The sequence below is a fragment of the Hyla sarda genome, chromosome 7 (genome assembly GCF_029499605.1).
Source record: "Hyla sarda isolate aHylSar1 chromosome 7, aHylSar1.hap1, whole genome shotgun sequence".
Taxonomy (NCBI): Eukaryota; Metazoa; Chordata; class Amphibia; order Anura; family Hylidae; genus Hyla; species Hyla sarda.
Window position 1 is genome coordinate 189589593 of NC_079195.1, and position 27895 is coordinate 189617487.

The 27895-nt window shown below is 43.0% G+C and overlaps 1 protein-coding gene and 1 long non-coding RNA gene across 2 annotated transcripts in view; one reads left to right on the forward strand and one right to left on the reverse strand.

Annotated features, from left to right (window-relative positions):
* The first annotated feature begins 1405 nt into the window (after positions 1-1405).
* RGS16 (regulator of G protein signaling 16) lies at positions 1406-6437 on the forward strand. Its single transcript, XM_056531931.1, has 4 exons — positions 1406-2138; positions 3401-3462; positions 3985-4151; positions 5470-6437. The coding sequence occupies exons 1-4, from the start codon at positions 1990-1992 to the stop codon at positions 5665-5667; spliced, it is 576 nt and encodes a 191-aa protein (XP_056387906.1). The 5' UTR covers positions 1406-1989; the 3' UTR covers positions 5668-6437.
* The window catches only part of LOC130282931 (uncharacterized), a 70582-nt gene continuing 44961 nt past the window's right edge, over positions 2275-27895 (reverse strand). Inside the window, exons 4-5 of the long non-coding RNA XR_008846555.1 lie at positions 15335-15421; positions 2275-2914 (exon numbers count right to left, since the gene is read on the reverse strand). This is a non-coding gene — a long non-coding RNA (uncharacterized LOC130282931). The remainder of the gene's footprint in view (positions 2915-15334; positions 15422-27895) is intronic.

The following is a 27895-nucleotide window of genomic DNA, read 5'->3' on the forward strand; positions in this document are numbered from 1 at the left end:
CTGTAAGCCAGGTCCATATAATAGTTTGGAATCAATAGTGCTGGCCAACTTATTCTTTGGTTGTATTACACATGCGGGGGAGTGGCTACCTCCATGTTGGCTCTTACACCCCACCCACCTCTATCAGGTGTATATAAGGTGCCTTGGATGTTTCAGATCCTGGAATGCCTGCTGAACTGTTCACACAGAGGCATATTCATAGTGTAGGGTCCGTCCCAATATGAGGTCGCCTTACCGTGGTGGAACGGTCCAAGCTATTTGGCCGCCAAATTTGCAAGCTAAGTACCTCACTGTTTCATAATTTCATATTTTCATTTGTTGCACTACAGCTGTATAGCTTTTCATGTTTTATCTATATACTCATGTTTCATCTATATACTCATGTTGTATCTATATCTTTGTGCTTGCAGTGTGCTGCTGTATTCTCCTGTTGCTGTATATTTAGCCCAGCAGCCTGCACCTGTAAGCCAGGTCCATATAATAGTTTGGAATCAATAGTGCTGGCCAACTTATTCTTTGGTTAGATAGATAGATAGATAGATAGATAGATAGATATGAGATAGATAGATATGGGATAGATAGATATATAGATAGATAGGAGATAGATAGATAGATATGGGATAATAGATAGATAGATATGGGATAGATATATTGATATAAGATAGATATTAGATAGATAGATAGATAGATAGATATGGGATAGATAAATAGATAGATATGAGATAGATAGATATGGGATAGATAGATAGATAGATAGATAGATAGATAGATAGATAGATAGGAGATAGATAGATAGATAGATAGATATGGGATAATAGGTAGATATATATGGGATAGATAGATAGATATAAGATAGATATGTGATAGATAGATAGATATGGGATAATAGGTAGATAGATATGGGATAGATAGATAGATAGATAGATAGATAGATAGATATGTGATAGATAGATAGATAGATAGATAGATATGAGATAGATAGATAAAGAGTTAAGTTGTGTAATGATTTTCTATATGTTTTCCCTGATATGATAGAAAGATATGGATGGATAGATAGATGGGTAGATAGATTTATAGATAGATATTGATGAATAGATATATAGATAGATATAAGATAGATAGATAGATAGATAGATATTAAATAGATAGATAGATATGAGATAGATAGATAGATATGTAATAGATAGATTTGAGATAGAAAAATAGATATAAGATAGATAGATAGATATGAGATAGATAGTTAGATAGATATGAGATAGACACATAGATAGATGATATAGATAGATACATGGATAGATATGAGATAGATAGATATGAGATAGACACATAGATAGATGATATAGATAGATAGATATGAGATAGACACATAGATAGATGATATAGATAGATAGATAAAGAGTTAAGTTGTGTAATGATTTTCTATATGTTTTCCCTGATATGATAGCAAGATGTAGATAGATAGATAAATAGATAAATATGAGATAGATAGATTGATAAATAGATATTGATGAATAGATAGATGTGAATTAATAGATAGATAGATTAAAAGTTAAGTTGTGCAATGATTTTCTATATGTTTTTCCCTGATAATGTTTCCCTTTGGCGCCCGCATTCATACGTTCTTATCGTTCAGCGTTGGCCTTTATTCTGCCGATTCTTTTTCTCCGGTTATGTGATGCTCTGATTTTTCTTTTAATAATTCCATCAACAAAAAAAAGCTGCAATAAATGGCGGAAAGTAGGGTATCTGCTCGGTACAATCTGCCCTGGCACAACAGGCGTGGGAGGAGGTTTGAACCTTTTGTGTTTTTTTTTTTTTCCTCCTGTGAATCTTCGGCTCAGATCCTCCTACCAGGGGGCTGAGCCTTGTGCTCACACAGATATAAGGCAGGATCCCTCAGTCAGGGGAACCAGTGGTGCACAAACATGTGCTAGGGATTTACAGGGATACTGAATAGAGAAGACACAGAGCAGTGCCCTGCACAGGACAATGATGTATTTGAACTCCTTTAATCCTGATGCCTTTTTGTGCGATAAAGCCAAAGAACTTCGATCCTCCATTGGCACCTTCATTCACAAAGTAGACGTTGGGCACAAGCTCATGCCAACCAGCTTGTACAAGAAGAAAGACAACAACAGGTAAGGAAATGACTTAAGTGACTCCTACTATGCAAGCAGCAATTTTATTTTATTTTTATTAATTGAGCTAAAAGTGTTTCCCAACCAGGGTGCCTCCAGCTGTTGCGAAACTACAACTTCCAGCATGCCTGGACAGCCGACGGCTGTCCAGGCATGCTGGGAGTTGTAGTTTCGCAACAGCTGGAGGCACCCTGGTTGGGAAACACTAAGCTAAAAGATCCGATCAATAGATGATCCGATCGCCTTGGAAAATTTCTAATTGTTTAGATATTACTATATAAAACATAAAGCAGATAAGCGGCGAAGTTCATTAAGGAAAATTGACATGTTTTATCTATACAATTGTGACGCCATTTTTTTTTTTTAATGCAAGTTAATGTATCATTAAGCCAATATACCGTATAGGTATCAGCTTGACTGCAGTATCATTCTCTATCAGCAGTTACAGACGGAGAGGATTTTATTGTATCACTTCCGTTGAATAGAAATTGCAGATAAAACATAAATATTTGTTTATTTGTTTGTTTGCATTTGTTTGTTTATTTATTTAAGGATTTAGTTATTTATTTATTTTATTCATTCCCATTTGTAAATAGTGCAATGACGTAATGATATACATAGCATTCATTTACAAGATATCTGCTGCTCCCCGGTTTAAAACGTAGCCAATAACTTGTCCGCTCTGCTGTCGATTCTTATCATCCCGTTCTGTTTAGTCCATCGCAATAGTTCTTGTCCATACGCGTCCCAATCTATCTTGCGAGGCGAGATAGAATCTGCAGTAAATTGAATTATTATTGATACATTTATTTATTTATTTTTTATTCCCCTCTGGCGTTTCTCAAGTCCTTTTATGTAAATATATATATATATATATATATATATATATATATATATATATATATACAGGGCTCAAGTCCGGCAGGAACACGTGGGAACGGAGTCCCTGCACTTTTCCACAGCAGGAACACAGTTCCCATTAGTAGTAGTTCTGCAGGGTCGGCCCTTGAGTGGAAATCTTGGGTGAGTTCCTGCACTTTTTTCCTCAGGACTTGACCCCTGTATGTATATATATATATATATATATATATATATATATATATATATATATATATATATATATATATATAATAGTAGGTCTTGTCGAAACAAGTCCTAACCCATCATGCGAGGCCATATAGAATTGGCGGTAAATTGCATTATTATAGATTCCGGGAATTTCCGGCTGTAGACTCAATGCAAACTTCCTTCTCTCTCCGCAGAAACTGTCTGAAAGAAGCCATGAAATGGAAAGAATCTTTTCACCAGCTGCTTAGTAGCAAAGGTGAGATTTACTGTATGCACATTCCTGGGAAATGATAGTATGGTGTTGGGAGGGATAGAATAGTGCCTAGGGGTGATTGTCGGTTTTGTACAGCGCTGCACAGTAGGTTGGCGCACAATCCAGAGTGGAATAAATGATTATAATGACATATTTTTACAGTTTGTTAAAACACTTTAGATATATTACAGTATGCTACATTACATTATGGTATATTATATTACATTATATATATATATATATATATATATATATATATATATATGCACAGGGTAATGTAGTAGTAAAACATACAATTAAAAGGGGATAGAGCAAGGTTTCCCAACCAGGGTGCCTCCAGCAATTGCAAAACTACAACTCCCAGCATGCCCAGACAGCCAGAGGCTGTCTGGGCATGCTGGGAGTTGTAGTTTTGCAACAGCTGGAGGCACACAGGTTGGAAAATGCTGGGCTAGGGAGTCATACAAGAAGGAAATGTACAGTGAAAGTCACTGTCTTAATGTCTGCCCTTTGTCTGTCCTATAGATGGGCTGTCAGCCTTTCGCACTTTCCTAAAGACAGAATTCAGCGAGGAGAACCTGGAGTTCTGGATAGCCTGCGAAGACTACAAAAAGACGCCATTGGGAAACAAACTTTCTGGCAAAGCTCAGTGCATATTTCAGGAATTCCTGCAGACCGGAGCCCCTCGAGAGGTAACATACTCTGCTATATTTAGAATCACGATAACGAAAAAAAAAAAAAAAAAAAAAAAAAAACAGGCAGTCTAGGCTATTACTATTCATGTAAAAAAAACTATTTTTTTTTTTTAATATCAAATGGCTCCAGATAGTTGAACAGATTTGTAAATTATTTCTATAAAAAATCTTAATCCTTCCAGTACTTTTCAGCTGCTGAAGTTGAGTTGTCCTTATCTGTCTGACCACAGTGCTCTCTGCTAACACCTCTGTCAGTCTCAGGAACTGTCCAGAGTAGGAACAAATCCCCTATAGCAAACCTCTCCTGCTCTAGACAGTTCTTGAGACCGACAGAGGTGTCAGCAGAGAGCACTGTTGTCAGACAGAAAAGAACAACTCAACTTCAGCAGCTGATAAGTACCGGAAGGATTAAGATTTTTTAATAGAAGTAATTTACAAATCTGTTTAACTTTCCGAAGCCAGTTGATATGAAAAAAAAAAAATAATAATAATTTTTTTTACTGGAATACCCCTTTAATCCTCTCCATACAGTATAAGATAGACACAGCCTAAGGCAATGTTCCTCAACCCGCAGCTCTCCAGCTGGTGCAAAAACTACAACTCCCAGCATGAGGGGGATTGTCGTCTAGCAATAGCTGGAGAGCCACGCAATTTGTCCACAAAAGCAATGCATTTAGCAAATAATTTTTTTTAACTACATTCTTTACAACCGTTGTTTGTGTTTGGTTACATTTGTAGCATGCACTGTTGCAAAACTACAACTCTCAGCATGCCCGGACAGCCAATGGCTGTCCGGGCATGCTGGCAGTTGTAGTTTTGCAACAGCTGATGGCACCCTGGTTGGGAACCATTGTCCTAGATACACTACCCACTGCCTCGGCTCTGCTATGCTATGGAACTGCTGCAATGTTCTGTTATGCACATGCCTAATGATATCATTAGGTAGGTTAAAAAAGAATTGCAAGTAAGCCTACTGCATTGCCTTTAAAAGGTTATCCAGAATTCAACAAACAGCTGATTTCTTGAAAAAAAAAAAAAGAAAAAACAGCACCACTCCTGTCATCAGGTTGTGTGCGGTATTGCAGCCCAGTTCTTTTGAAGTCAATGGAGCAAAGCTGTAATACCACATACAACCTGACAGGTGCGGTGCTGTTTTGGTACGAAATTAGATCTGCTTTTCCACTCTGCACAAATCATCCTTCAGTGACAAACTCAGCTCTGTAACATCTATAACCATCACCAAACCGATGCAGAATTCTTTGCTTTGCTTGGGTTCGACAACAAAGACTCACGTCTTGTCTTTTCTTCCCCGTAGGTCAATATTGATCACCAGACCAGAGAACACACTCGCCAGCAGGTAGCGGTCGTCTGTCGCAATTGTTTCGACGCGGCGCAGGAACAGACTAGAATACTAATGGAAAAGGACTCCTACCCCCGATTCTTGAAATCCCCCTTTTACCAGCAACTCCTAGCACAGTCGTCTATTAGGAAATTAAAATTAACTTTTACATGAAAGGGGCATGAAGGACGCAATATGGAAGTGACATCGCTGAGATACTGAGCTCAGTAGAGTAACCTAGAGCCGGGTTCATGATATCCCACACCATGTATTCTGGGGACTGGGCATTGACTGAAGAACGAAGGCTTCCAAGTAGAGTCCACCATGTTGGTGACCCGAATACTGTAGAGCCAGTGAAGAGAGAGAATCCAATGGGTATAGGAATCCCGTGGCACCTAATCCTTATTCCCAACCGGCCATGATATGGCGGCGCCTACATTAACAAATGCCTGTAATCTTTTATTTGCATGTGGGATATTGCCATGACTGACACCATCTTTTCCAGGAGACTAGAAGTCTCGCTGTGATCCCTATCTTTTGTGTTCATGTTTGTACAATGTGTCTGGGCTGCTAAGTGTCACATCCTCCCCCACGTCCGGTTGACTATTTTCCTACTGCCAGGAAAGAAAATGTTGTTATTTTTTCTTTTCAATGGCGGTCGAGATGAGTAATTGGTCGATCATCTGGAAATGGTTTTCACCTGGGACTCGATGGCTGCCAAGTATTTGAGCTGTTGCCGCTAGTAATAATGTTATCCAGTTACTAAAGAGAAAACAATGTGAGGAAATAGGAAACGATGTATAATGTGTGACACATTCCTGGACGCCGTTTTTTCCCCCCGGAAAACAGGAATTAGGGAAACCTGTTGAATTTGAATGGAGTGTGGGCAGCAACCCAATATCTTTGTCTGACTATATATATATATATATATATATATATATATATATATATATATATATATATATATGTATATGTGTGTGATTCACAAATCTTGTCGTACCAGCATATGGACGTGTTGTATTTCTGGTAAATGCATCTGTGTTATGTATACTATACTGTTATTTAAATTTAACAAATTTTTATAAATTAATAAAAAATTTTTATATAAATATGTACTCAGCTTCATTTTTTGTTTGCAATGCTATTGGGGGGCGGTGGTTTGGTGTTACTGTTAAAAAAAACACTTCTTGTCCAGCTGTCCTGACATTAAAGTGACATTCCCACCTAAAACATATAGCATAAGTGTCTGGGAATTCTATGTCCTCTCGAGAATGGAGAGGCGAGTCCTTTTCACCTATGTGTAATACGGCACATGTTTAAGTACGATCTACAGACCTAAGGCTAGGTTCACACTACGGAATTTCCGCCTGCAATTCCGCTTTGAAATTGCAGGCAGAAATTCCGCTTGTTAAAATGTAGAGTGTAGTGAATGGGTTTCCGTTCACAAATTCACACTTCGCAATTTGTGAACGGAAAATCCGCTTGGAAATTTCCACCTGAAGAATGGCGTTGCAGCCTATTGGAGACTGTAGTATCCGCGCGGTCCTGGTGCCGACAGATTCAGTCGGCGCTGGCCGCACTTGGAATCTCTGAGCAGAAATTTTCTGCCCGGAGATTCCGTAGTCTGAACGTAGCCTAAGGGTCTATTCCCACTCCAGAATTTCAGCTTGTGAAATTCTGCCTCAAATTAAAGCCCATAGACTTATATGAAATTCCGTACTCCCATTCACACTTCTGAATTTCCGCTTGCGGAAATTCAGAAGTGTGAATGGGAGTGCGGAATCCCATAGAAGTCTATGGGCTTTAATTAGAGGCGGAATTCTGCAAGCGGTAAGGTTAGGTTCAGACTACGGAATCTCCGGGCAGAAAATTTCCGCCCGGAGATTCTGAGTTCCGCCTGCGCCGACTGAATAAGGACCGCGCGGACACTGCAGTCTCCCATAGACTGCAATGTGTTCCGCGAGGAATTCCACCTGAAGAAAGAGTTCTTCAGGCAGAAAATTCTAAGCGGATTTACTAAGTGGATTTTCCGCTTCACAAATTCCAAAGTGTGAATTTGTGAACGGAAAACCATTCACTACACTAGACATTTTAGCAAGCGGAATTTCTGACGGAAATTTTACGACTGAATTTCTGTCGGAAATTCCGTAGTCTGAACCTAGCCTTATTCTGCTGTCTGAATAGACCCTAAGGCTGGGTCCACACTGTGGAATTTCTGGGCAGAATTTCTGCCGGAGATCAAGCCAGCTGCACTAGGACCACGCGGACTGCATTGCCGTCCCCATAGATGTCAATGCATTTCTGAAAAGATCTCCCAAAAGATCTACCCAGAAATGCATTGCCGTTTATGGTGACGGCAATGCAGTCCATGCGGTCTTAGTGCCGCCGGCTAAATCTCTGGCAGAAATTCTGCCCAGAGATTCCGTTGTGTGAACCTAGCCTAAGGGTTGTCCCGGCCCTACTCCTAGAGACCTAAAGTGAAAGCTTCATAGTGAAAGCTGCCATAATCATATAACAATGAGATGCCATGTGGCTAAATATCCTCCTCCCATATTTCCATTCTTCATGCCCTGTTTCTTCCCAGCTGTCATTGACCCTTTATCAAGGACTGGGCCTTCTCTACATTTAAAAGACACAATAAGCCTCCTGCATAAAAAAAGGTGTTATAATAAAAATTAGTGTTGCCCATGGCAACCATCAGACGACTCCTTTCGTTTTTGGTAATCTATCCTATCTATGGGTAACCCTAAAAATGTACAGATTTTTATACATTGCCCTATGTTGCAATATCTGTGGTCATTGTTAGTTGCCAGTTGGAGTATTTCCTATAAAAAATGTCTAGGTGGTTCAACGTGGAACTACTGATGCCAGGGACAGCACAGGCTTGACCTGCAAAAAGACGACAGCGAGGGATCTCTGGCATGGCTCCTGAAACTCAGGGGCCTGCAGAGATCTTTTAAGGGGATTAATTAAAACCTGGGCAGAAGAAAAGTTGCCAGTTGCCCATAGCAACCAATCAGATAGCTTCTTTTATTTTCAAAAAGGCCTCTGAAAAATAAAAGAAGATATCTGATTGGTTGCCATGGGCAACTGGTCAATTTTACATTTGCACTGTTTCTGATCTTCCCCCATAGCTCTGTCCTAATAAAAAAAAAAAGATGGCAATTTGCTTGAAAACCAGCCAGGAACTGAAAGTGCCTTTTACTTGGTATCTCCTGCAAGATCGTGGACATTGGGACGTGTCCTTGGCTTAATAATGACTTAGGCGTACTCAGACTGCTGCTTGGTCTGAAGACTGAAGGATTCCCTAGACATCTGAGTTAAGATGTAATACATCCAGGGGCCAAGTCCTGGGAAAAAAGTGTGGGAACTCACCCAAGATTTCCACTCAAGGGCTGATCCTGCAGGATTCCTGCTAATGGGAACGGTGTTCCTGCTGTGAAAAAAGTGCAGGAACTCAGTTCCTATGTGTTCCTGCAGGACTTTGAATACATCTCCAAATAAAATATCATGATATCACTATGGGTTGTGCCAAAAACTACCCCCTACTATCAGAGAAGTAACTTGTTGCTTCTGGGCCCCGACGCGAAATCTGCAACAGGACCCCATGTGCCAATTATAATACTGGTCACTTATGGGGCAGATGTGCTATTATATCTGTGGCAGTTTATGTTATATGCTTTAAAGGGGTACTCCGGTGCTTAGACATCTTATGCCCTATCCAAAGGATAGGGGATAAGATGCCTGATCTTGCACGCCGCACCCCGTTAAAATCAGTCCCCGGAGCGTTTCACTCCGGGTCTGATTACTGCCGATCACGGGGCCGGAGCGTTGTGACGTCAAGGCTCCGCCCCGTGTGATGTCATGTCACGCCCCCTCCCATAGGCTTGCATTGAGGGGGCGGAGCGTGATGTCACACGGGGTGGAGCCTTGACGTCACAACGCTCCGGCCCCGTGATCGAGAGTAATCAGACCCGGAGCGAACACGCTCGGGGGACTGATTTTAACGGGGTGCGGCGTGCAAGATAACGGGGGTCCCCAGCAGCGGGACCCCTGCAATCAGGCATCTTATCCCCTATCCTTTGGATAGGGCATACGATGTCTAAGCGCCGGAGTAACCCTTTAAGGGCTGGACTGTCCATCTGGCAATTCTGGCAAATTCTAGATGGGCCAGTATCGTCAGTGGACCTTTCTTCCTAAGTAGACTGCCATACCCCCGTAGGCTGCACTCCCCCTACTACAACCCCTCTACAATCACTGCCTATAGTATGCTATATGGTGCAATGAGTTCACTGTGCAGCAGCAGACGGCAATATCTTCCCTCTCAGAGTCCCTAGCAGGCCTCGCCCCTTCATCTTCTCTACGGGGAGTCCTCCACACATAATCTTGCAGCTTCTTGTTCTAGTTTCTCAGCACTGTGTGGGCATGTTTCCCCCCCGCCGCCCGCCCATGTCCTTTATCCTGAGTGACAGAGCGTTGGCGTGATCAGCTCGAACAAGGCAAGGGGCCTGAAAAACTTGAAAATTTCATTTTATGTGTTACCTTCTTAAAGGGGTATCAGCATCTTCTGAAATGTTGGCATATCACTATGCCATCATATTATGATCAGAGCTCTCTGGCCTCTAGGACCCCCATGGATCCTGAGAATGAAGCAGCATAGTCCTGAGGTGGGGCTGTGCAGGGGAAAAACATTGGAAGGTACGTAGCACTATACCAGTGCTGCTGCATCCCCTCAATCTCATAATCAATATTGTATAGTTAGGGGCCTGACTCTTGATATTGCCACCATTTAGATTTTTAAAAGGGTCACAGCCCACCCGTTATTTAAATAGAAGTAATTTACAAATCTGTTTAACTTTCTTGAACCAGTTAATTTGAAAGCATTTTTTTTTAATCTTCCGGAGTACCCCTATAAAGGAAAACGGTCACCCGTCCACCCACACTAAATACGATACACCGGGTTATAATGCGGGTGAACAGGAGACGAATGCGGGGTTTCTGACCAATATACGTACCTGTAGTCCAGTGCCCAGTCCCTCTAAAGTTCGGCTTCTTCCAGCGCTAAATTGCATGCTGGAGGCGGGCCCGTCTGCTGGATTTGAATATTCATGAACACTGGTCATGTGAGCGCTTGTGCCTACTGAGCGCTCACATGACCAGCGTTCATGAATATTCATATCCAACCGACGTGCCCGCCTCCAGAGCGCAATTTAGCGCTGGAAGAAGCTGAACTTAAGAGGGACTGGGCACTGGACTACAGGTACGTATGTAGGTCACAAACCCTGCATCGATCAACTGTTCACCCGCACTATAGCCTGGTGTATCGGGTTTAGTGTGGGTGACCGATTTCCTTTAACCCCTTAAGGACCAAGGGCGTACAGGTACGCCTTTGCTCCCTGGTACTTAAGGACCAAGGGCGTACCTGTACGCCCGTGGGAATTTCGGTCCCCGCCGCGCGCCGGGCGGGGATCGCGCCGGGGTGACTGCTGATATCTATCAGCAGGCACCCCGCGCAAATGCCCAGGGGGGTCATTAGACCCCCCCATGTCGGCGATCGGCGCAAATCGCAAGTGAATTCACACTTGCGATTTGCGCCGATTCCGGGTCATACGGGTCTATGGTGACCCGGTGACCCGGAATAGAAGGGGGATCGCGGGTGTCCTAGACACCCACGATCCCCCTGTAGCGATAGGAGTGAGGTGGCAGGGTTGCCACCCCTCCTATCTCTGCTATTGGTGGTCTAGACGCGACCACCAATAGCAGATCGGGGGCGGAGGGGTTTACTTTCGGTTTCCCCGTCCTGCCCTCCCACAATAGGCGGGGCAGGACGGGGAAACCGACAGGGACCGGCGCCGAAGATCCACTTACCCATCGGCGACGGCAGCGGCGACGATCAGCGGCGGCAGCGGGCGACGATCGGCGGAAGAAGAGGACCGCGACGCAGCTCCCTGGATCCAACGGAAGCCGGTGAGTTACTTAGCAACATCTGGAGGGCTACAGTCTGAGACCACTATAGTGGTCTCTAAACTGTAACCCTCCAGATGTGGCAAAACTACAACTCCCAGCATGCCCAGAGAGCTGTTTAGGCTTGCTGGGAGTTGCAGTTTTGCAACAGCTGGAGGTCTACAGTCTGAGACCACTGCAAAGTGATCTCTATACTGTGCACCTCCAGATCTTGCAAAACTACAACTCCCAGCATGCCCAGACAGCAGTTTGCTGTCTGGGCATGCTGGGAGTTGTAGTTTTGCAACATCTGGAGGTCCACAGTTTGGAGACCACTATGCAGTGGTCTCTAAACTATAGCTCTACAGATGTTGCAAAACTGCAACTCCCAGCAAGCCTAAACAGCAAACAGCTGTCTCTGCATGCTGGGAGTTGTAGTTGCGATCCCTCCAGCTGTTGCCTAACTACATCTCCCAGCATGCCTTTCGGCGATCAGTACATGCTGGGAGTTGAAGTTTTGCAACAGCTGGAGGCACACTGGTTGGAAAATACTGAGTTAGGTAACAGAACCTAACTGAAGGTTTTCCAACCAGTGTACCTCCAGCTGTTGCAAAAGTACAACTCCCAGCATGCACGGTCTGTCAGTACATGCTGGGAGTTGTAGTTTTGAAACAGCTGGAGGTTGGCCCCCCCCCCCCCCCATGTGAACGTACAGGGTACATTCACACTGGCGGGTTTACAATAAGTTTTCTGCTTCAAGTTTGGGCTGTGGCAAATTTTTCACCGCAGCGCAAACTCCTAGCCGTAAATTCACTGTAAACGCCCGCCAGTGTGAATGTACCCTAAAAACACTACACTTACACATAATAAAGGGTAAAACACTACACATACACCCCCTTACACTGTCCCCCTAATAAAAACTAAAAAACATATTGTACGGCAGTGTTTCCAAAACAGAGCCTCCAGCTGTTGCAAAACAACAACTCCCAGCATTTCCGGACAGCCACTGACTGTCCAGGCATGCTGGGAGTTTAGCAACAGCTGGAGGCACCCTGTTTGGGAATCACTGGCGTAGAATACCCCTATGTCCACCCCTGTGCAATCCCTAATTTAGTCCTCAAATGCGCATGGCGCTCTCTCACTTTGGAGCCCTGTCGTATTTCAAGGAAACAGTTTAGTGCCACATATGGGGTATCTCCGTACTCGGGAGAAATTGCGTTACTAATTTTGGGGGCTTTTTTTTCCTTTTACCCCTTATGAAAAAGAAAAGTTGGGGTCTACACCAGCCTGTTAGTGTAAAAAAAAATTTTTTTTTACACTAACATGCTGGTGTTGTCCTTTACTTTTTATTTTCACGGGAGGTAAAAGGAAAAAAAGACCACCAAAATTTGTAACGCAATTTCTCCTGAGTACGGAGATACCCCATATGTGGGCGTAAAATGCTCTGCGGACGCACAACAAGGCTCAGGAGTGAGAGCGCACCATGTACATTTGAGGCCTAAATTGGTGATTTGCACAGGGGTGGCTGATTTTACAGTGGTTCTGACATAAACACAAAACAATAAATACAGACATGTGACCCCATTTTGGAAACGACACCCCTCACGGAACGTAACAAGGGGTATAGTGAGCCTGAACACCCCACAAATTTTCATTAAAGTTGGATGGGAAAGTGAAAAAAAAAATTTTTTCACTAAAATGCTGGTGTCACCCTAAATTTTTCATTTTCACAAGGGAAAATAAAAAAAAGCCCCCCAAAATTTGTAACCCAATTTCTTCTGAGTAAGAGCATACCCCATATGTGGATGTAAAGTGCTCTGCGGGTGCACTACAATGCTCAGAAGAGAAGGAGCGCCATTGGGATTTTGAAGAGAAAATTTGTCCGGAATTGAAGGCCACTTGTGTTTACAAAGCCCCCATGGTACCAGAACAATGGACCCCCCCATATGTGACCCCATTTTGGAAACTACACCCCTCATGTAATGTAATAAGGGGTGCAGTGAGCATTTACGCCCCACAGGTGTCTGACAGATTTTTGGAACAGTGATCCGTGAAAATGAAAAATGTAATTTTCCATTTGCACAGCCCACTGTCCCAAAGATCTGTCAAACGCCAGTGGGGTGTAAATGCTCACTGCACCACTTATTAAATTCTGTGAGGGGTGTAGTTTCCAAAATGGGGTCACATGTGGGGGGGGTCCACTGTTCTGGCACCATGGGGGGCTTTGTAAATGCACATGGCCCCTGACTACCATTCCAAACGAATTCTCTTTCCAAAAGCTCAATGGTGCTCCTCCTCTTCTGAGCATTGTAGTTCGCACGTAGTGCACTTCAGGTCCACTTATGGGGTACCTCCATACTCAGAAGAGATGGGGTTACAAATTTTGGGGGGTATTTTCTGCTATTAACCCTTGCAAAAATTTGAAATTTGGGGGGAAACACATATTTTAGTGAAAAAAATATATATATTTTTTTACATATGCAAAAGTCGTGAAACCCGTGTGGGGTATTAAGGCTCACTTTATTCCTTGTTACGTTCCTCAAGGGGTCTAGTTTCCAAAATGGTATGCCATGTGTTTTTTTTTGCTGTTCTGGCACCATAGGGGCTTCCTAAATGCGACATGCCCCCTGAGCAAAATTTGCTCTCAAAAAGTCAAATATCACTCCTTCTCTTCGGAGCATTGTAGTTCGCCCGTAATGCACTTCATGACAACTTATGGGGTACCTCCATACTCAGAAGAGATGGGGTTACAAATTTTGGGGGGTATTTTCTGCTATTAACCCTTGCAAAAATGTGAAATTTGGGGGGAAACACACATTTTAGTGGAAAAAAAAAATATTTTTTTTACATATGCAAAAGTCGTGAAACACCTGTGGGGTATTAAGGCTCACTTTATTCCTTGTTACGTTCCCCAAGGGGTCTAGTTTCCAAAATGGTATGCCATGTGGGTTATTTTTGCTGTTCTGGCACCATAGGGGCTTCCTAAATGCAACATGCCCCCCAAAAACCATTTCTGAAAAACGTACTCTCCAAAATCCCCTTGTCGCTCCTTCGCTTCTGACCCTCTACTGCGCCCGCCGAACAATTTACATAGACATATGAGGTATGTGCTTACTCGAGAGAAATTGGGCTACAAATATAAGTATACATTTTCTCCTTTTACCCCTTGTAAAAATTCAAAAATTGGGTTTACAAGAACATGTGAGTGTAAAAAATAAAGATTGTGAATTTTCTCCTTCACTTTGCTGCTATTCCTGTGAAACACCTAAAGGGTTAAAACACTTACTGATTGTCATTTTGAATACTTTGGGGGGTGTAGTTTTTATAATGGGGTCATTTGTGGGGTATTTCTAATGGGAAGACCCTTCAAATTCACTTCAAACCTGAACTGGTCTCTGAAAAAAAGCGAGGTTCAAAATTTTGTGAAAAATTGGAAAATTGCTGCTGAACTTTGAAGCCCTCTGGTGTCTTCCAAAAGTAAAAACACGTCAATTTTATGATGCAAACATAAAGTAGACATATTGGAAATGTGAATAAAATAAAAAAATATTTTGAATATCCATTTTCCTTACAAGCAGAGAGCTTCAAAGTTAGAAAAATGCTAAATTTTCAAATTTTTCATCAAATTTGGGGATTTTTCACCAAGAAAGGATGCAAGTTACCACAAAATTTTACCACTATGTTAAAGTAGAATATGTCACGAAAAAACAATCTCGGAATCAGATTGATAACTAAAAGCATTCCAGAGTTATTAATGTTTAAAGTGACAGTGGTCAGATGTGCAAAAAACGCTCTGGTCCTAAGGTGTAAAATGGCCTGGTCCTTAAGGGGTTAAAAAAGGTTATCCCATTTAAATAAATGGGACTGGGCTGTTCCAGTATAGTAATGCTGCACTCACCGTGCGTTCTTGAAACCTACAAACATGCAGCAGGTGAGTCCATGTGCTTTCTAGGGCCCGGGTCCAAATCTCAGTCCCAGTCCGGTCCTGTATTAAAGAAGGGAAGGAAAATTCTTAAAATGGATGAGACGCATAACACACCTGACCTAGTGATTAATGCAGTGTTTCCCAACCAGGGTTCCTTCAGGTGTTACAAAAATACAACTCCCAGCATGCCCGGACAGCCTTTGGCTGTCCGGGCATGCTGAGAGTTGTAGTTTTGCAGCAGCTAGAGGCACCCTGTTGGGAAACCCTGGATTAGTAATATGCTTTTAGAATAGTTTCACATAGTAATCCTCCAAATACTGCTATTCGGAATAGAATGTAACAAATCTGCTGCATGTGAACAGTTCCTTATTAGGTTCACATCCTAATTCTAATCTCATCCTATTATTTTATGTTATCTCATGGACTATTGTTAGGGGGGCTGGGGGTAAAGGTGTTAGTCCTGCTTTAGAAAGGATAAAGCCCATGATGGTCCACACTGAGGTCATCTCCTGCTGTAATGACACAATGGAAACTGAAGCGCAGAGGTGAGAAGTAGGCATTGTGACCAGGAAGACATCTAATCTGTTGTATAATTAGGTCACTTTCACACAACAGTATTTATAATAGTCAAATAAGGCAAAACTTAGGTGTGGGTAAAAACCAGGGTTTCCCGAGCACGGTCCTCAAGTTCCCCCAACAGGTCATGTTTTTAGGTTTTCACAGATGATATGACTATGAACAGTGCATCAGGCATTAGCAAAATTATACCCCCTTGTGAAAGACTAAGACAACGTTCAGACTATGGAATGTCCGCGTGGAGAATCTCCGTGCGGGCACTCCGCAAACTAGGACCGCACAATAATGCGCCATCTCATAGACAGCTATGCATTCCGTGCGGAACATGTTCATTCTTCTTTGTGCAGACGCGGAAATTGGAATTTGCGTACAGGAAACATCTGACACAGAAATTCCGCCGCAGATTCCCCTTGAATTCAATAAGATTCTGCTGCGAAATGTCTGTGTGGAATTAATCTGCGGAATCCGGCACAGAAATTCTGCCGTGTGAACATGGCCTCATGCTTTGCAGGACCTGCGGGTCATGTGACTAGGTGAACTCTATGGTATTAAGCTTAAGGACCTTTGGAGGCCCTGTGATGTAAGCAATCCCATTACTCTCTGTAATGGTGAATGACAGATGTTCGGACCAATCGGATTCACCCCGCCCCCTGCCCATATAAGGGAGCGGCGGCCATGTTTCTCTTTCTTACCTCGTGGGCTGTCATGAGAGAAGGATCTGCGCAGCAACTAACGCAGTGAGTTAGGCCCGAGCCTTGCTGAAATGGCTGAAAAATTCTAAGTCTAGAGTGTATCAATCCCCAGACACTCTGCATCATCACCGGACCTAATAATACCCCTAAATCCGGACAGATCTGCAAATATCTACCCTAAATTCAGAGACTGTATGACTAGCTCAAGGTCCGCAACAACTGCCAGTCACTAAGCAAGATAAGGACTGTTTATATGAGACTGTTACTGTGCCTTGGATACTGCAAGCACTTAAGTAAAGTTGTTCAAGTTCAAGTTCAATCTCTTTGTGGACCTTCAGTCATTTCATGCACCTATCGTTACTGGGAAGGGCAGCGATAGGCCGGAGCATTGACTCAGCATACCAGCCCTCAGCCTGGCATCACGAACTATAGGGTTAACATTAACCCCTCCTTTACCGATACCATACCACCACTACCATACACCCCCCAAGGGCTACCACACTGCTATAAACCATGGACCAGAAACAAGTCTTTCCAGTCTGGACCTACTCTCATAGGGGGACGTTTACCAAAGCATTTAGTATTTTTTATATTTTTTTGCTTAACCTCTTCAGGACACAGGGCGTATGGATACGCCCTGCATTCCGAGTCCTTAAGGACCGAGGGCGTATCCATACGCCCGTGGGAAATCCGCTAGCAGGTTGGGGACCGGAGCCGGATGCCTGCTGAAATCATTCAGCAGGCACCCTGGCACATCGCCCAGGGGGGTCCTGAGACCCCCCCCCCATGTCGGCGATCGGAGAAAATCGCATGTCAATTCAGACATGCGATTTTCTCCAATTCCGGGCTGATCGGCTCTCTGGTGACCCGATCACCCGGAAAATAGGGCTGATCGGAGCTGCCAGCAACAGCCCCGATCAGCCTAAAGGATAGGAGTGAGGTCGCAAAGCTGCGATCTCCTCCTATCCCCTGCCATTACTCAGAACGGAGTTCTGACCAATGACAGCGCAGGACAGGGGGTTGCTCAGGTAGGGAATCGACAGTGGGGGGGGGGGGGGTAATTGAAAGGGAAAGTAAATCGATCTTTACTGTGGTAACCACTAGGGGGGCCAAACTGCAACTCCCAGCATGCCCAGTCTGGGCATGCTGGGAGTTGTAGTTCTGCCACATCTGGAGGGTCACAGTTAGGAGACCACTGTTACAGTGGTGCCCAAACAGTAGCCCTCCAGATGTTGCCAAACTACACCTCTCAGCATGCCTCGACTGCCCAGGCATGCTGGGAGTTGTAGTTCTGTAGCATCTGTCCCTTCAGATTTAGCAATTTTCATGACATTTTTGAAAATTGCTGCTCTACTTTGAAGCCCTCTAATTTTTTCAAAAAGCAAAAGCATGTCCATTTTATGATGTCAACATAAAGTGGACATATTGTATTTGTGAAGAAAAATGAAATTTATTTGGAATATCCATTTTCCTTACAATTAGAGAGCTTCAAAGTTAGAAAAATGCAAAATTTTAAAAATTTTCATGAAATTTGGGGATTTTTCACCAAAAAAGGATGCAATTAACGCCAAAAATTTACCACCTAAATAAAGTAGAATATGTCACGAAAAAACAATCTCAGAATCAGAATATTCGGTAAAAGCGTTTTTGCGTTATTAATTCGTAAAGTGACGGTGGTCAGAATTGTGAAAAAGGGCTCAGTCCTTAAGGTGAAAAAGGGCTGCGTCCTTAAGGGGTTAAAATTGTCGCAATTTTGACAACTCTGTTTTTTGATTGTGCAGTGCCCTAAGCATAAAAAAAAGAATTTTACTTACGAAAGCAAAAAGTGATTTTTGACTTGCAGTGGTCAGAGATTTATCAATTGCGAAAAGTCGCAAAAAAGTTGCATTGCATGAAAAAAACCTACTAAATTTACTCCAGCTCAGACATGGAGCAGAAAAAGCCACTACCAAAGCAACAAAAAAAAAAAAAAAAATAATTGCTTATGTGAAAGAAATTTATCAACAGGCTGAAACCAGTTGATTAATAAATCACACATAAGCAAAAAAAATTTAAGAAAAAAAAAAGCTAAAAAAAGAAATACATAAGCAAACATTGATGAATGTGTTCCATAGAGATTGTAGTCGCTGAAAACAGTTGTACATGAGGACCTTGAAGACTTCCTGACCCTCAAACAATTCCACAACCTCAAAATCCGGTAATGGCTAGCACCATGGATTTTTTCCTAACTGGAAAGTGACCTGTCGACCTTGTCTCCTTATTCATACATTTTCCCTTGGGCTCCCAGCAAAGCAGTCAGGTTGGCACAGCCAATAGTGTTTTCAGGATGAACTATGAATAACTGACCGCTCCCGCCAATCCAAGGCACTGAGCTGGCGCTGATCACACAGAGGGGTGCCAGGAGAAGTAGCGACTGAGTGGCTAAATTTCGCTTCCTGTGAAGATATAGCTCCTTCTATAAGCTGACTGTTAGTAAGTAAAGCTGACAAGAGTAATTAGTGAGAGTAAATTGGAAAAGGCGGTCTTGGATAGTGTTGAGCGGCATAGGCCATATTCGAATTCGCGAATATTCGCGAATATATGGACGAATATTCCTCATATATTCACGATTATTCGCATATTCGTTATATTCTCGTTTTATTTTCGCATATGCGAACATTCGTGTATCTGAAAATTAACATATGTGAAAATTAACATATACAAAATTCGGATATGCGAAGATTTGCATATGCTAATTTTCGCATATGCGCATTTTCGCACGCCAGTCTCACACAGTAGTATTAAAGCCTTCTTTACATCACACAAGCTGGAAGCAGAGAGGGGTGATCACTGTGATGTGTACTGTGAAGAAAAAAAAAAAGAAAAAAACGAATATTCGTAATTACGAATATATAACGCTATATTCGCGAAATTCGCGAATTCGCGAATATGCGATATTTGCGAATAATATTCGAATTGCGAATATTCGCGAGCAACACTAGTCTTGGAGGCGCTGCTCAGACCATGCCGGCACCGCTACACAGGCAGGATCCCTACCAGCACACTTTTAAAGGCACCTACTCCAAAAAAGTGTACTGCCAAATTGGACCTGAGGAAGGCACACTTGAGTGCCGAAATGCTTTGTCCGTATTACTCATTCAAATAATTATTGTCCTGTGCCGGTCTGCGTCCACTTTATTGAGAACAACCCTGAGCAGTGCCTCCAAGACCGCCTTTTCCAATTTACTCTCACATTTCCAAGCTGGGCCCACATTGGGAACCCAGAATCGGTCCAAGTGAAGCAGCTCTACTTTTATCCAACCCAGTGAACCTCGATCACCACGACCCACAACAGCCATTGAATCATAACATCATCACCTTATAGGTGAGTATATCACTTAGATGCGGTGGAGGGATCACACCGAGTCGATATACGCTACTAGGGAGCGCCCCCTATCTCTCTCTTTTTTTATCTCTCCCATCCTCGTCATGAATAATAAGTGGCACTCTGCAGACATTATAAATGTAATAATGTTGTTAACTTATATACTCTATGACAGTTGATACTGTTAATGTGGCTACTTTACATAATGGGACCACTCTGTGTGTTCTTATGGCATTGTGCAGAATATTTACAAACCAGAAACCCCTTAAAGGGGTACTCTGCTGCCCCAGTGTTTGAAACATTTTGTTCAGAATGCTTGGAGCGGGCGGCGGGGGTTGTGACATCACGCCATGCCCCCTAGTGATGTCACACCACGCCCCCTAAGAGCAAGTCTATGGGAGGTGGCGTGGCAGTTGCCACGCCCCCTCCCATAGACTTGCATTGAGGGGACATGGCATGACATAACGATGGGCGTGGCCGTGACATCATGACTAGTGTTGCTCACGAATATTGGCAATACGAATTTTATTCGCGAATATCGCATATTCGCGAATTCGCGAATATTCACGAATATAGCGCTATATATTCGTAATTACGAATATTCTTTTTTTTTTTTTTTTTTTTTCACAGTACACATCACAGTGATCACCCCTCTCTGCTTCCAGCTTGTGTGGTGTAAAGAAGGCTCTAATACTACTGTGTGAGACTGGTGTGCGAATTTTCGCATATGCGAAAATTAGCATATGCTAACTTTCGCATATGTGAATTTTTAGTATGCTAATTTTGTATTTGCAAATTTTCACATATGTTATTTTCGCATATGCGAAAATAAAACGAGAATATTACGAATATGCGAATATTCGCGATTATTATATGACGAATATTCGTCCATATATTCGCGAATATTCGCGAATTCGAATATGGCCTATGCCGCTCAACATTAATCATGACCCCCGCCGCCCGCACCTAGCGTTCTAAACGAAAGCCAGGTGAAGCACAGAGATCGCGGGGGTCCCAGGTGTGGGACCCCCATGATCGGGCATCTAATCCCCTATCCTTTGGATAGGGGATAAGATGTCTAGGGGTGGAGTACCCCTTTAAATTTGTGTAATCAAGAGTAGACATCTTTGTCTAAAAACGAATGCACACTTATGAAATGGAATGCTTTCTTGTGTGGAATGCTTTTTTCCCTAAAAATGCTATACATGAAACTAGTCTAATATGAGTACAGAAATAACTAATTTTACTCTAGAGAATTAGTGGGAAACTATTAGTTTTTCCAGCTTAACAAATTAGGTGTGATACAGTATATCCAAAACCCCACAAGTAAGTCACATAGGGTCTCATGATATTTGTTGTAATATAGCTACTATATAATTGGCATTTTCCAAGAAAATGATATCAGTTATTGTAATGCCTCAATGGATGTGGACCTGCTAGGCCACCTACTGGTTTGACTTTGGGCCAAACTTGGGAGCAGAGTCTAAGAATTTCCCTTCTGCTGCTGGGAAGATACCATGTCGCTTCTGCTTGAGTAGTTCCTTTAAGTGGCAGCTGGCCTGGTTGTTGAGAGCACATAGTTGCCAAGCACCAGGGATTCGGGCAGGAGGCGTGAGATGACACTGTAGGTGGCAGTAACGAAGCAAAGCAGAATAAAAAGTAGCAGAGCTTAATAGGGGCTATAACTTAGCTCAGATGCAACCATGTGGATCAGGCTTAAAGGGGTGCTCTGCTGGAAAACATTTTCTTTTAAATCAACTGGTGCCAGAAAGTTAAACACATTTGTAAATTACTTCTATTAAAAAAACTTAATCCTTCCAACACTTATCAGCTGCTGGATATTACAGAGGAAGTTCTTTTCTTTTTGAATTTTCTTTCTGTCTGACCACAAGTGCTCTCTGCTAACACCTCTGTCCATTTCAGGAACTGTCCAGAGCAAAAAAGGTTTGCTATGGGGATTTGCTCCTAATCTGGTCAGTTCCTGACATGGACAGAGGTGTCAGCAGAGAGCAGTGTGGTTAGGCAGAAAGGAAATAAAAAAAAAAGAACTTCCTCTGTAGCATACAGCAGCTGATAAGTACCAGAAGGGATAACATTTTTTAAATAGAAGTCATTTACAAATCTGTTCAACTTTCTGGCACCAGTTGATTTAAAAAAAAAATGTTTTCCAGTGGAGTACCCCTTTAATGAGAGCATAATCGTAGTTAACAGTCCAGGTCATACACTGAAGTATCAGCAAGGCAGCAAGTGATCAGACAAAATCAGGGTCAGAATATCAGGCTCAGGATTTTAGGATCACAGCAACAGACAAGCAGACACCTTTGCTATAGTAATACACAATATTGCTCAGGCACCAGAGGATGGATGAAGCACAGTTGTATAGGTGGTGTCGGGCAGGCATTGGCAGGGAAGGGAATCAGGAGCATGCATTGGCTCTATAAGAGGAGGCTCATGTATGTGTGTGGCCTTTACTGGACATGCCATTGCAGGAGATAAGATTATTCGGAGTCTACAACGAGGCAGGATACACAGCATGGTACTCGTAAGCAGTGGTACATGCCTTTGTTCGTCAGCATTACAGTTATACTGAAAGCTAAATCTAATACAGGTTTTTCCTGGTTAAATATATAAAGCTGGTCATACACAGTGAGTTGTCTAACCGATGCCCATCGTTGGTGAAACCTCTCACTTTTTCAGATGACAACCCCCACTTTTAAGGTACTGACTAGTGAGCCCTTCAGCATTCAGAGGATGGAGGAGTGAAGTCAGGCCCGTCGCTAAAAGCCAGGCAAACCAAGCAATTGCTTGGGGCCCTAAGCTGGCCCGGGGGCCCCAAGCAGAGCCGGTGCTTGTTGTGCTTCCTATAAGGCTGCAGCCGCCTGAGCACTCTATAGAGAGCCTCAGGCGGCTGCAGCACTCCTGGTCACCTCCCGAGTTCCTCCCCTTCCCTTTAGCGTGGCCATGCTCCTCTTCCTCCTGGGGAAGACTATGTCAGGTCAGCATAAGACCTGGAGAAGGTAATTTTTACTAATTTATTTATTTTTGGCAAGAGGGCACCTATTTAACTACAAGGGACACCAATCTAACTAAATGGGCAACACAGTTATATCTACTGAGGGCATCTATCTACCTAAATAAGCATCAGCCCATTTACTGAAGTACCTAATTATCTAGGGGCCAGTGGCATAATTATAGAGGTTGCAATGGTCGCCATGGCGACCGGGCCTCATTGTCTGCCACTCTCCCACATGTATAGGCCCTGGAAGATAAGGGAAGGGCCTCATGTGATGGGTCGCCCCCCCCCCCCCCCCCCCACGGTGGTTATGAGAGTTAGGAATTAATGTGTTAGTGGCAATATGAATAAAAAAATCAATATACAGTACTTAAAGAGTTAGCAAAATTACTTAGGCTGGGTTCACACCACGTTTTTCAAATACGGTTACCATATACGGTTTTCCGCTTAAAAACATATGGCAAAAACCATATGCAACGTTTTTGCCAATGGTTTTGCTATTTTGTTGGAATTAGTTTTCCAGCAATTTAATAAAGTTACTATTGTTCTATTGAAATTCCAATCTGCGCATGTGTCAACTCCAAAAACGGATTAGAAAAACCGTGTGCAACCGTATTCTGAAATTCTGTGTACGGTTCTCATAGACAACAATATTAAAAGAACCGCATATGGTTCGCATACGGTTTTCCAACCGGAGGCAAAAACATGGTCGACAGCGTTTTTGCCTACGGTTGAAAAATCGGCAAAACCGTATCCGAGGCAAAACAGATGCAACCGTACACAACATTTGGCATACGGTTTACAATGCATTCTCTATGCATACGGTTTCGGATACGGTCTTATAAGTTTTTTTGCAGAAAACCTTATACGGTTACCGTATTTGAAAAACGTGGTGTGAACCCAGCCTTACTTGTGGCGGAGCTTCTCTCATAGGTCGTCGGTTGTTGCTGGGCAGAATGGAAGATGAAGCTGATTGGCCAGCACAATCAACGGGGGGAACCCTGAAGGATATTTAAGATCCAGCTGGACAGAGTGGGCTGCTATTCAGAAGATATACCTGAAGTAAGAACAGCGGTTAGAAGAGTTGCTAGTATGCTGAGGGTGTCTGAGGAAGGTCGGTCCGGAGGTCTGGGGGCTTCAGTTAATGAATTGTACCTGCTCCTGCTAAACAAGGCCTCCGGCCCGGGAGGTGAAGCGTGGCTGCGTCGCTGCCTGTCCGAAGCTGGAGCCGAGCCGAGGGAAGAAGGTGAGCTGCCTCCATCCTCACCGGAGCCCATTCAACACAGAGTGCCGGCAGCCGAAAGTGGGAGCGCGTCAGCGGAAGTCGACTTGGGTGACGCAGGAGTAGCCGCGTCCACATCCCGTGAAGTCATCGACGTGAGTCAAGTCCTGGAAACGGAAGTCACCGGTCAGCTGGAGGCCGAGGATCTGGTGGAGCAGCCTTGTCGGTCCCTGAGAAGCGCCAGCAGGCCAAAAAGAAGAGCTACTCACCGGAGATTTCCCAAGCCAGCCGGGCGTCCAGTAAGAAGATCCCCGTCCCGCACCCCCGAGCTTCAAGATCGGGATCTCCGGCCAGAAGAGCAGAAGAAGGTCCGGTTCCAGCAAGGAGTGCATCGATCGGTGAGTATGATGCCGCTCAGTCTTTATTACATATTAGTGAGGTGGCCGGGTGGGCAAATTCAGCTCATGGGCAAAGTATCCTGGCGGGCATGGCGGCCTTCTTTAACATGTTCGCTGCAATGCCGGCGAGGGAACAGGTTACCCCCCCTAACAACCCCCTCCATCAGTGGTCCCAGCGGTCCCCGGTGAACCTCAGAAACATGTTGCCGTTTCTAAACAGGTATCCAGACTGCCGGAAAGCTAACTTATTAATAGAAGGGTTTTTGATTGGGTTTTTTGTACCTGAATTTACTGGGGAAGGGTGTTTGTGGGTTGAAAATTTGAGGTCGGTAGATCAGCATGCTGAGGTGGTTAGAAAGAAAGTTGAAAAAGAAGTACATGAAGGTAGGGTGGAAGGTCCGTTTGATGTTCCCCCATTTAAAAATTTTAGATTGTCAACTCTGGGCATTATTCCAAAAAAAGAGTCGGGGGAATTTAGATTGATTCATCATTTATCTTACCCTGAGAAATTGTCACTGAATGATTCTGTGAATAGTGTGGATTTTGCTGTAGAATATGCGTCATTTGATTCCGCATTAGCCAAGCTGAGGATAACGGGTCAAGGAACATTATTGGCTAAGGCGGACATCAAAGCGGCATTTAGATTATTGCCTGTGAGAGAGTCAGGTTTTAGGCTGTCAATGGGTTTTAGGCTGTCCTGTTTTTACTTTGAAGCATTTTCCTCTTTTTAGAATGGGCAGTAAGGCAGGTGTGTCCAAAAGGAGAGAAAGTTCATTATTTGGACGATTTTTTTATTTTTGGGTTCTGAGGGTAGCGATGATGTACATTGTTTAGTCAAAGCATTCAGGGAGATATGTTATGATTTTGGGGTTCCATTTGCTGAAGAGAAAACGGTTTGGCCATGTCAAAAGTTAGTGTTTTTAGGTATAGAAATTGATTCGTTTTATATGTTGTTCTGTTTGCCAAAGGAAAAAATACTTGATATGTTAAGTATGATAGAGGGTTTTATGGTGAAAAAGAAAGTTACTTTAAGAGAATTGCAGAGACTGTTGGGTTTATTGATTTTTGCTTCCAGAGTTATCCCTATGGGAAGAGTGTTTTCTAGAAGGTTATACCTAGCTACCAGCGGCATTAAGTCAGCTAGATGTCATATAAAATTGGATAGATCCCTTAAGGATGATTTGTCGCTGTGGGCAGAGTTTCTCAATAACTTTAATGGTGCATCAGTTTGGCAAGCCGATTTTGCAGTGTGGTCTGAGCTAGGCATAGTCACAGATGCATCGGGTGCTTTTGGTTATGGAGCATTTTTTAAAGGGCAATGGTCTGCTGAGTCTTGGCCGGTTGCATGGAGAGAGGCAGGGGTGACTAACAATATAGTGCTGGTAGAACTATTTGCAGTGGTAGTATCTTTAGCTATTTGGGGCCATACATTTGGTAACAGAAGGATTATTGTGCATACTGATAACAAAGGGGTGGAGTTTGCTATTAACTGTTTATCTTCCAGATCTGTTGAAGTTTTAAAAGTGCTCCGTCATGTAGTGTTACTTTGTTTACGGTTAAATACATGGCTTAAGGCTTCTTACATTAAAGGTGTAACTAATAGCATTGCTGACGCACTTTCACGGGGACAGTTTTGCAGGTTCCATCAGTTGTGCTCCGAAGCGGCAAAGGAAGGGATACAGTGTCCACCTCAACTATGGCACTTGATTTGGGAGTAGTTCATCAATATTTAAGAATATCGGTGTCAGACAAAACTTATGCAGAATATAGCAAGTTTTGGTCATTTTGGTGGGCTTTCTGCAAAGACAAGGGTTATGTTGATGATGAGTCTGATGTGGAACATGCTCTGGAGTTTTTGTCTTCCTTGTTAAGTAAAAAATTTTCACCAAGTTATGTATCCAATGTGCTAGCTGGGATTTCCTTTTTTCAAAAATGGTTGGGGGTACAGCATATTAATTCGCTATATCAAGTTAAATAAGTTTTAAAGGGTTACCGCAGCACAAGAATTTGTAAGGATCATAGACCCCCAATAGTCTTTAATAGATTAGTGAAGTTATATAAAGTTTGTGGAACGGTTTATTCAGATATATATGAGTCAAGCCTATTTCAGACAGCCTTTGTCCTGGCATTTTTTGGAGCTATGAGAGTGGGGGAGTTCACGGCAGTGACCAGACAGTCTACTTCCCCATTGGCAATAGGGGACATTCAGATCACAAGTGAGACATTGATTGTTTGCATTAGAAGATCTAAAACGGATCCCATGGGGAAGGGTAAAACGCTACACATCTCAAATTTGCCTGGTAACGAGTTATGCCCAGTGAAAGTGATGATGGATTACCGTATGTAAGAATTAGGCCGACTATTTCCACTCACTTATTAGTACATAAGGATGGGTCACCTCTCACCATTTTTCAGTTTAAAAGTATTTAAAATAAATTTAATGAGCGATTGGGTATCGGCAGTTCAGGAGTTAGCCCACATTCCTTCAGAATCGGGGCGGCAACTGAAGCTGCGTTAGCTGGCTTGTCAGCAGAGGAGATTAAAAGATTGGGGAGATGGCAATCTGACCATTATAAAATTTATATACGCCCTGAGCTTCTCATTAATTAACAATGTTCTTTTGCAGAGGAGAGAACCAAGATCATTTGGATTCTGGGGCACTCCTTCGTACATTGGGCCAGGAGACGGGCGGTAAACAGGCCATATGGTCTGAACCTAAGTTTTCCTGATGATAAGGTCTGTGTATTCTGAGGAGGCAAGAGAGGTTTAAAGTGGACTGATTTATTCGATTTACTTTTAAGCAAGGCTGCAATATGGCCAAAACCAGACGTTTTAATTATACATGCTGGAGGGAATGATATAGGTATGTTCAATACTTCCTTGTTGTTTCAAGGTTTTAAACAAACAATCTTTGCAATGAAAGACACCTTTCCTGCAGCCACGGTGGTGTTCTCTGAGATAATACCTAGATTGATTCGGGATGTTAAGAATGAAAGATTCAAAGATAAAATTCGCAAGAGGCTGAACAGAAGCATGGAGAAATTTATGGTAAATGTGAAAGGGTTTTCTTATAGACATATAGGGGGAGATTTATCAAAACCTGTGCAGAGGAAAACTTGCCCAGTTGCCCATAGCAACCAATCAGATTGCTTCTTTTATTTTTCACAGGCCTTCATAAAAATGAAAGAAGCGATCTGATTGGTTGCTATGGGCAACTGGGCAAGTTTTCCTCTGCACTGGTTTTGATAAATCTCCCCCTATATAGACCT

Coding starts and splice junctions, on each gene's coding strand:
- RGS16 (XM_056531931.1), top strand. CDS start 1,990: ATGATGTATTTGAACTCCTTTAATCCTGATGCCTTTTTGTGCGATAAA. Junction 2,139..3,400: donor AAGAAGAAAGACAACAACAG/GTAAGGAAATGA, acceptor CTCTCTCCGCAG/AAACTGTCTGAAAGAAGCCA. Junction 4,152..5,469: donor AGACCGGAGCCCCTCGAGAG/GTAACATACTCT, acceptor TCTTCCCCGTAG/GTCAATATTGATCACCAGAC.